At 41.3% G+C, this 10,825-nt stretch overlaps 1 protein-coding gene across 2 annotated transcripts in view; it reads left to right on the top strand.

Annotated features, from left to right (window-relative positions):
- MTX3 (metaxin 3) overlaps window positions 1-10,366 on the top strand; it is a 72,843-nt gene extending 62,477 nt beyond the window's left edge. Inside the window, exon 9 of one of the 2 annotated variants that reach the window (XM_030193225.1) lies at window positions 8,702-10,366. In XM_030193225.1, the coding sequence (XP_030049085.1) occupies window positions 8,702-8,809 (108 nt within the window). In that variant the 3' untranslated portion in view covers window positions 8,810-10,366. The remainder of the gene's footprint in view (window positions 1-8,701) is intronic. The other variant, XM_030193226.1, reaches the window with a different exon arrangement.
- The last annotated feature ends 459 nt before the right edge of the window (window positions 10,367-10,825 follow it).

Below are 10,825 nucleotides of genomic sequence, written 5' to 3' on the forward strand. Positions count from 1 at the left end.
GGACAACAACATCATAGTGGTAAATGGTCTTAATGCTTCACCCTTACTTTACTTGCTTAGATGCTTTGCACAGCTTAAATCCCACCTCATCTTTTTTAGATCCATGGCTAGCACATCTGGTGAAACATCTCGCAACTCCTGTTATGTCTTTTCGCCTTCCACTACTACAAGTAAGCCTTCGTAATAGTGAAATATCTAACACTTGGGAACAGACAGTAGTAACCCCCATCTTAAAGAAACCTCATCTTGATTTTACCAATCCCTCGAATTTGCATCTTATTTCAAACCTTCCCTTTTTTCCCCAAAATGTAGAAAAAAATTAGTCCTTGATCAGCTTTCCAACTTCATAAATAAAACTCAAGTCAGGTTGGCTTTGTGAAAGGACATAATACTGAGACTCACTGCTCTCTACAATTAAATTAGAACCTCTTTATATCTTCATTTATTTGTGATTGTGGCATCCCTCAACCTTTCATTAGCATTCAGTCTAGTGGATCACAAACCTCTGATAAACCATCTGCATGACTTTGGGTATCTCTAGAAATGTTCTAGCCTGGTTTATACCTTTTCTTTCTGACTGCTCTTTTCAAATTATACCTTGTCTTTTTCTTCTACAGCGGTAGCTAATCTCAATCCTTGTCTGCACCAGGTGTCTGCCTTGCTCAAAGATAACATGCTTTTGCCTAGTGTATCAAAATGTGAAGGTATATGCTTCCCTAATCATAGTAGTTGGACAGGAGACTGCATTCTTTGGAGGATAAAGTTGTTTCAAGGGCCAAGCAGGAAGCACATTTTTCAGACTGGTGCTTTTGCTCCAGCAGTCTTCCTAATGAAGATTCCACTTGAGTGGTATTCTGGTGCATGAAACAGTCAAACGGGTCAACCACAGTTCTAGCAGGCTTTTGGCTCACAGGTAAACGGGAAACTCCTTTCATCTTTCCCATTATTTTCCAGGAAAAAGAATACAAAAGTAATCCTAATAGAGAACTGGCATGATCACAAGCAATCAGGCTGCTGCCATCTTCTCCTCTCTCTGTTCAATCTGATTCCTGTGCAAAGATTGGATTTCAGTGGAACCCAGCTAGACATGATTCAGGGCCAGGCCAGCCAGTGGACGCTTTAGTATGCATTGCATCTAAAGTCCATCAGAGCCAGCGGGTCGTAGCTCAGTAGATGTCAGGATTGTTAACCCATATGGCCTCCACCATCCATGTGTCACCTATGGTGTGTCTCCATTTGAAAACTCAGCGGACCCTAGCTTCTCATTGCTCACAAGCCACCGGGAATCTGATAGATGTCATCTTATCCTCTTCTCAAACTACTCACTCTCCAGTTTCTGTGCGTCAGCTCTTCCCCTCTGTGAACATCATCTGCTAACTTTCACACAACACCCTTCTCCCCAGTCCCGTCCAATCTTGACCAATACATTTAGGAATCTTCAGGCTATTGACCCTTCTACTCTGTCCTCCAGTGTTTCAAATCTCTTCTCTACCACTATGTTATCCAAGTGGCAGGTGGCGGGGGGAAGAGGGGTTGGTGGTTGAGAGGCTAGGATAGGGGAGGGCAGACTTATACGGGGTCTGTGCCAGAGCCGGTGATGGGAGGCGGGACTGGTGGTTGGGAGGCGGGAAATACTGCTGGACAGACTTATACGGTCTGTGCCCTGAAAAAGACAGGTACAAATTAAGGTAAGGTATACACATATGAGTTTATCGTGGGCAGACTGGATGGACCATGCAGGTCTTTTTCTGCCGTCATCTACTATGTTACTATGTTACTAAGTCTGTCAGTGAGGCTGTCTCTTCCTATAATACTATTCTCTCTGGATACTCTTGCTCCTCCCATTCCCCATTTTGTAAGGTGTACCAAACCCCAGCCTTGGCTGACCTCTAGAATCCGCTACCTACGTTCCTGTGCCCCCTCTGCCGAACTCCTTTGACTGAAATCCCGTGCCCATGCTGACTTCATACATTTCAAATTCTTGCTGACCTCTTTCCAGTCTACTCTTTTACTTGCCAAACAAGACTATTACATCCGGTTGACAAATTCTGTTTGCTCAAACCCTAGATGTCTCTTTCCACACTGAACTCTCTCCTCAAAGTGCCTCTACCTCCAACTCCCCCTTCACTTTCTCCCCAGACTCTGGCTGAGTACTTTCATGATAAGGTTCAGAAGATTACACTTGAATTCTCAACCAAGTCACCTCCACCTCTTCTTCTCTTAGTCCATTCTCTCAACCCTCAAACCCCTGCCTCCTTTTCTTCCTTTTCTGAAATCACTGAAGAGGAAACTGCACATATTCTTTCCTCCTCGAAACTAACTACCTGTTCCTCTGATCCTATTTCCACTCATCTACTTAACACTATCTCTCCTACTGTCATCCCTTTTTTCTGTCATATCAGTCTTTCACTTTCCACTGCGACTGTTCCTGATGCCTTCAAACATGCCGTAGTTACACCACTTCTTAAAAAACCTTCATTGGACCCTTCCTGTCCTTCCAACTATCGCCCCATCTCCCTCCTCCCTTTCCTATCCAAGATACTTCAACGTGCTGTTCACCGCCATTGTCTTGACATTCTTTCATCTCAAGCTATTTTTGATCCACTTCAATCTGGCTTTTGCCCTCTTCATTCAACTGAAACAGTGCTTGCTCAAGTTCCTGGCCATATCCTAAGGTCTCTATTCTATCCTCATCCTTCTCGATCTATCTGCTGCTCTTGAAGCTGTTGATCACAGCCTACTCCTCGATACGGTGTCCTCACTTGAATTTCAGACTCTGTTGTTTCCTGTTTTTTTTCTTATCTCTCCCATCGTACTTTTAGTGTATGCTCTGGTGGTGGATCCTCCTCCACTTCTATCCTACTGTCAGTTGGTGTACCTCAGGGATCTGTCCTGGAACCTCTTCTTTTCTCCATCTATACTTCTTCCCTTGGTACTCTGATCTCATCCCATGGTATTCAGTATCATCTTTACGCTGATGACTCCCAGATCTACCTCTCAACACCAGAAATCTCAGCAGGAATCCAGACCAAAGTATCAGCCTGCCTGTCTGACATTGCTGCCTGGGTGTCTCACCGCAATCTGAAACTAAACATGACCAAGACTGAGCTTCTTATCTTTCCCCTAAACCAACCTCTCCTCTTCCCCCATTCTCTATTTCTGTGGATAACACCCTCATCCTTCCTGTCTCATCAGCTCGTAACCTTGGAGTCATCTTCGACTCCTCTCTCTCCTTCTCTGCACATATTCAGCAGACTGCTAAAACCTGTCGTTTCTTTCTCTATAGTATCACCAAAATTTGCCCTTTCCTTTCTGAGCACACTACCAGAACCCTTATCAACATTCTTATCCTCTCACTTAGACTATTGCAACTTGCTTCTTACAGGTCTCCCACTTAGCCATCTCTCTCCTCTTCAATCTGTTCAAAATTCTGCTGCACAACTTATATTCCGCCAGTGTCGCTATGCTCATATTAGCCCTCTCCTCAAGTCACTTCACTAGCTCCCTATCCATTTCCGCATACAGTTCAAACTCCTCTTATTGACTTGTAAGTGCATTCACTCTGCAGCTCCTCAGTACCTCTCCACTCTCATCTCTCCCTACATTCCTCCCCGGGAACTCCATTCACTGGGTAAATCTCTCTTATCTGCACCCTTCTCCACCGCTAACTCCAGACTCTGTTCCTTTTATCTTGCTGCACCATATGCCTGGAATAGACTTCTTGAGCCGGTACATCAAGCTCCATCTCTGGCCATCTTCAAATCTAGGCTAAAAGCCCACATTTTAATGCTGCTTTTAACTCCTAACCCTTACTTACTTGTCAGTACCTTATTTTATCATCCCTACCTCAGTAATTCCCTTTTCTCTTATTTGTCCTGTTTGTCTGTCCTAATTAGATTGAAACTCTGTCGAGCAGGGACTGTCTCTTCATGTTCAAGTGTACAGTACTGCGTACATCTAGTAGCGCTATAGAAATAAGTAGTAGTAGTAGTAAAGGCAAACTGTAGCTAGTTAGACCTTGTTGTGAGGACTTTTTATTTTCCATTTTCTTTTAGAAAACGAAGGGCCCTTTTTACTAAGCAGCGCTAAGGGCACATTAGAGTTTTTAGCGCATGTTAATGATTAGCACGTGTTGAATGCTAAATCGCCCATAGGAACATGTGGGTGACTCTAGCGTTTAGCGCATTCTAAAAACGTTAACACGGCTTAGTAAACAGCTCCAAGTTCTTATAGAAGGTATTCTCCATGGTCAATAGAATAATAGTCCTCATGTGTCCGTCGACCACCTGCTGAATAGAGACTAAAGGGGCCCCATATAGTAACAGATCACGGAAAGTGGTGCAAGTATGTAATAGGTTCAAAGCTTCTAGAAGTTTACAAAACTAGGATCAGCTTTTTCTGTGTGATCTCATCCAGGTGTGAGAATTTATCTTCTGTAATGCATGGAGAATATTAACTTGGGGGCTCTTTTACTAAGCTGTGGTAAAGCTAATGCACAGGTACTGCACTCCAAATTGACACTACCACCAGGGTAGCGCGGGCCCCCGGCGGTAATTTTGAAGTTGACGTGCGCTGTTTACAGCAGTAGAAAGTAATTTTCTACCACAGGGGGCATTCCCATTGGTAATCGGCATCACAGCCACTTGGCATTCACTGCCTGGTTACCTCATGAGTAATGCATGAGCCCTTGCTGCCAAATAAATAGATGGTGTTAAGGGCTCAGGCAGTAAATAACCTCATGCCTCTTTTCATATTAGTGCAAGGCCATTTACTGCCCCATGAAAAAAGGCCTTTTTCCCAACTGTGGTAAAAAAGGGCCCAATGTATGCCAATTTCACACATCCAAACTAGCGCAGTCAACCTTTTACCGCAGCTTAGTAAAAGGACCCCTTGGTTTTGTATTAATAGTGAATAGCATTATGTTTGTGGATGCCATGGCTTTTACTGAAAAGGTGTTTATTTTGTTTTTTTTAATACGATACATTTTTAAAAAAGAAAGTGTTTGTGTGATTAACTCTTAGAACGGGTACTGTAAAAACTGTACTGTAGATTGTAAGCTCTCTTGAGCAGGGACTGTCCTTCCCCATGTTTAAACTTGTATAGCGCTGCGTAACCCTGGCAGCGCTATAGAAATGCTAAGTAGTAGTAGTACTGTAAAAATAGCTATCAAGCGGTGTATATAGGTTCCCTACATCATGTTTGTTTCTTTTTTAATTTAAATTATTTCATAAATACAGAAAAAGAAACAAGTAACAATTCTATAAAGTTATTCCCTAACAAAGGTAATAAACATAACATCATAGCCAATGTTATTGGGGAGAAAAAGATATCTAATAAAAGAAATCAAAATTAGAGAAAAATGGTAATTGCAACCCTTAAATGAACGCTATTTTAAACCCTATCTTAGACAGACCACTGTTGTAATCAATTACAGACAAACTAATGTAATTTGTTAGCAATAAATCCCTCCAACTGTGTAGGTTAAAAGAAAACCAGTTGTGGGAATCGTTTTATCAAACATTTGCAAGGAAATCGTGGAAAATAAAAAGTAACTCCCATTGGAGAGTACCTGATGTTTCAGTGCCAAAAATTCCTTATACCTCAGCTGGGTCGATCGGGCTACATCTAGGAAAAGCTGAAGTCTCTGCCCACAAAAAGGTGCTTCTTTATGTTGAAAATAAGCTTTCATAATATCAGAAAAAAATCTTGAGAAGTCTTCAAAAAAGCAAAGAGATCAATACTTTCAGCTCTTTCAACAATATCTAAGTTTCCTAGCAGTATTCAAAACATTTCTTGAAAGGTAAAAGAGCTTTGAGATACCAATCTCTTGAGAATGTGAGAGCTTCAATATCTCTGAAAAATATTGCCTAAGCAATATCTCCAGGGAAAGAAGGAGGGTACTAGGAAAATTTAGCAATCTTAAATTCTTAGAACAAAATGTATTTTCCATTAATTCTAACCTCCTATGAAATTCCAGGCATCTTTAATGAATGATAACAGCTTTGAATGCCCAGTGGCATTCAAAGTCTTAACCTGAGAATCCAATAAGGAACAATTATTTTCCACATTACCAGTTCTCGTATCAAGTTCTAGCTTGTCAGATGTTGCCTTGGAGAAGGAACACAACTAAGGAAAAGTCCCTCTCAAGGTACCCTCTATATAAGTAACCATATTCCAAATATCCATTTATGAAATATCTGTCTTGGTATCCTCCAATGATTGGATGAAAATATCAGGAAAAGTCACAGGAAGTAGAACAGGCAATATTTGATAACCCAAAACAGAGGATGAGGGGTTCTGATCTAAGGTTTCCTTCAACAAGTATCTCACAATCCCACCACCAATCAAGGCCACTTCAGGCCTGGGCTTAGAGACCAAAGGGGGTGGGGTGGAGTAATATTCCCTCTTGGACTTAAGGAGAGTCCTGGTTCTGGGGATGAGGCACTAAAAGAATCTAAACTGCCAGATTTAAAGGTAACATGCTTATCCATTGGTCCCATGATTTTAGGGGAAGAAGTCTGAGCATTGGAGATACAAGCTTTCCTTTTCTTCCCCATAATTAACTGTTGGAAAATTGATTACTTACTAAAGAGTTTCTTTAATTCAAACAGCACAGAAGAAATCCTGTATTAAAATCCAACATTCGGCATCTCCTCGCAGCTCTAAGAGGCATGCCCCTTAGGTCATGCCACAACACCCACATGCCATGTTGCTCTCTTTTGGAACTCTGGCAGGATAAGCCTCTGTATATGATAGTTAAAGTTCCCTCCAGGCTTACTGCATTCAGTAGGATCTTTTCTCCCAACCACCCCTGTAAGTATTGCTCTCTCTTATGTCCCATTCTAGTGATGTCACAGCTGTTTCAGGGCTCTGGCAGGATAAGCCTCTGCGTATGATGGTAAAGTTCCCTCCAGGCTTACTACATTCAGCAGGATCTATTCTCCCAATCTATATCATCTGTTTAGTGTGAATCTGGGGATCTTCTGTTCATGTTATGGGAGAAGTCAGTATGAGCTGGGGAAGGAGTAAACAAATTGGTGCAGGATGGAGGCTTCTTTCCTTGAATGACAGAACCAGCCATATGGGCTCAGGGATTTTTGTCCTTGTAGCAACAGAGAGCAGTGAACTTAGGCCTTACAATTCCTGATTTGGCTCTGATGAGGATAAAAAGCGTCTGCATAGATTGGCATATTCCCTTTCTAGCTTTGACTAGAAACTTATTAAATCATTGGTAGTGGGTTTCCTGGCTCAGAGCAGTCAAAAGGAGCTAAATTAAAAATACATTCTATACACTAAATACATTCTACACACTTTATAGATTTTTACTTTTGTTACTCTAACAGCTTTGATCACTACAAGGTTAATTCTTGTGTGTTATGAGCAGAGACAAACTCATGAAACCTGCACTGTGTAGGAAGAATGGTATGAAAGGAGGACCACTTCCTAAACCCTGCAGGGAAAGGGAAAGGAAATGGGATTTGATATACTGCCTTGCTGTGGTTACAATCAAAGTGGTTTAAGATATTAAATACAAGTACTTATTTTGTACCTGGGTAATGGACTTGCCCAGAGTCACAAGAGCTTGCAGTGGGATTCAAACCCAGTTCCCTTGGTTCTCAGGTCACTGCACTAATCATTAAGCTACTTCTCCTCCTTCAGTGGTATTGAAGGAGATAGTTGAAGGAAGAATATATCAATAATGAGGCCAGTATTCCACATTGCCATATCTAGTTAAAATTAACTGGATAGTATGGTTCTTGCACTGGTCCTGGTGGTGACACGACCGAGTTTGCTTGATCAACTTTTCAGCCATCTTGCAAAGAAAGCCACAGTAAAATGGCTGAAATGTCAGACGAGCAAACTCAGACACAGCACTATCTTGACCGCTGCAAGAACCATGATACCAGCTGCAGAAACCTAATAGAACCGGATAATAAATTTGCGTAATTTTTAACAGATATTCAGACATAAGTGGTTATGTTGACATAACTTGTATCTAGTCTGATAAAGGTAACTGGATATCTTTTCCAGTTAACTTAGTCCTGCTATTTATGTAGTTTAATTTAGCCAGACATCAAGTAGCCTGGACTAAAATTATCTATTTGTTGGCTTGGGAAATTTAAAACAGATGATTTATCTGGTTAAGTCCCAGAGTTAAGTCCAAAAAGAAACACCAGGAGCCTTCAAAATCGGGACACAATTTCTTTAATCATGCAACTTGAACATCAGTTATTTCCTTAGTGACCTGACACGGGCCGTGTTTCGGCACACAACACCTGTGTCAGGGGTCAATTAAGTTGTGACTTCTTAGAAGCGACGGAACTTTCTCTGTTGAAGATGACAAGTTGAGTAATTGTCCCACTCAATACAGATGAAATATACTTAATTGCTCATCAAAATAGAACAAAGATGGTCCCTTCATGCTCTGATTCATGAATCAAAACCAGAGTTAACCAGAAAAAAATCATTTTAAATATTGACCACATTGCATGTTTTTGTGCCCTTTCCCAGATCTTTTTAGCTGGGAGATGTTCATTGTAAGAGTGATTTGTTATAGGTTAAGGATATGGAGAGAACTAGTATGTCAATGGTGTCTCAAACTGTAAAAATCATTCCTCTTTTGAGCTCACTACCTTACAGTGAATAATCAGAGATGTATTCTGACTGCCATAGGATTTAGTTTCCATTTTGTTTTCTGCAGATGGATGACAATCTTCGAAAGAGCCCACAGCATTTTCCTCAGAAGCTTACAACGCTCAAACCTACAAGAACGGGGGAAGAAAGTTCATCACAGCACTTGTCACCTTGATGGCTTTTGTTGCCTGTGCACATGCATTTGCCTTCAAATCGTTTGAATTCCATCGTGGTCCTGTAAATGGATCTGCTCATTCCAAAGGTCAAATAGAAGCAGCAAATAGGATTCACAAAATATTCTAATTTTCACTTTCTCTACTTCAAGGAGAACGTTAACCTAGATTGACCATATATTAAAAAGAGGTGAAAAAGATTTTTTTAAAAAGTATTGTACTGTAATAAACTGCCTTAATATTTGTAGATTTTGCCTTTAATATGACCTAATTGTTGACCAAAAACTATGTTTCTAGAGGTCTGAATACGCAGTATTCATCTGGTCTTTACTTGAAACGTTTTATTTTGTAAAAGTTCAGAGGGGGTAGCCTTGTTAGTCTGTAGTGAGAAAAAATGGTGAAGAGGGTTGGCGGTACCTTATAGATTAACCAACTTGAGGCATGAACTTTGAAGACTCGTGCTCTCAAAAGCTCATTCCTCAAACTCATCTGCTGTAGAACACTGTTGTTTGAAAGTTCATACCTCAGTAGATTAGTTAGTCTATACAAGCCACTCTGTCTTTTTATTTTGTAAATTATTTTATCATCATACTATTAGTCTAACCATATATCATTTTGGTACATAAGCTAAACATTCAGGGGTCCTTTTACTAAGCCACGGTAAAAAGTGGCCTGCGGTAGCGCAGGAGCGTATTTTTGGCATGCACCAGGCCAGTTTTACTGCATCTGGGAAAAAGGGCTTTTTTTGAATGGGCTGGGAAAAGAGCCTGCGGTAAAATTGAAACCAGCGCACGCCTATTTATGGCCAGAGCCCTTAACGCCATTCATTGATCTAGCAGTAAGGCTCATGTACTACACGCGCAGTGACCGGTCAGCGTGCGCCAACTGCCGATTAATGTCGGAAACGCTGTGCAGGGTAGGAAATAAAAAAAATAATTTGTCCCGGCGGTATGGGTGTGCGCCAAATCCGAAATTACTGCCAGGGGACATGCTAGCCTGGCGGTCATCTCATTTTGCCATGCGCTACATGCATGTAGAGCCTACTGTGCCTTTGTAAAAGGGCCCCTTAGTGTGAGATTTTTTTATGCTTATTTAAGGTTGTAAAGAATCATTGAAGGGGAAAGCAAAAATTGACTTGCATAAGGAGTATTATACTATAAGTGGTAAAGCTTCCATAATTGGGATCTATCCTGGCAGTGAGTGGTAGAATAACTGGGCAGATTGGATAGGTCACTTGATCTTTTTATGTCATCATCTACTATCTTATATTACTGTGATTTGAAAATGAATGTTCAGAGCATCCCCACTGATGAAAAAAGTATTGTCAGTTAAAACTGTAAATGAACAGTGAAGAGTCATGTATAGTGTCATTTGATTAAGCGAATTTTGAAGCAAAGATGCCCAGTTATCAGGAAGACCTTGTTGTAATGTGGATTAATGACCTAGGGGCCCTTTTACTAAGCTGCATAGGCACCTGTGCGCACCCAAAGCATGACAGTTCGGAACTACCGCACGGCTACCACGTGACCCAGGTAGTAATTTCATTTTTTAAACGCATGCAGTACACGCACCGGAAAATATATTTTATTTTCGGCGTGCAGCGCTAACTGGGCGGTAATCGGCATTGAATGCGTGCTGGCAATTACTGCCTGGTTAACATGTGAGACCTTACCACTAAGTGAATGGGTAGCGGTAAGATCTCAGGCCCAAAGTGGATGCGCACCAATTTTCATTTTGCCGCATGTCCATTTTCGGCCTTTTTTGCAGGCGTGCTGAAAAGTGGACCTGCGCGCGTCCAATACACATATCTACAACAGCGCAGGTCATTTTTTGGTGTACCTTAGGAAAAGGACCAGTTAGTGTGTCAACAGCTGAAGATCATTGCTTGAATTGGATATCTAAATATTAAGATGATGGTCTCGGTCATAGGAGCCAACTTTTCAAAATGATTGTGGGTGCTGAAAATTTTTTATTCCAGGGGGTGCGTTCCCTCCCCCGGTACATTAAAATCTTGTCTG

Source organism: Microcaecilia unicolor, chromosome 2, assembly GCF_901765095.1.
Source record: "Microcaecilia unicolor chromosome 2, aMicUni1.1, whole genome shotgun sequence".
Lineage (NCBI taxonomy): Eukaryota > Metazoa > Chordata > Amphibia > Gymnophiona > Siphonopidae > Microcaecilia > Microcaecilia unicolor.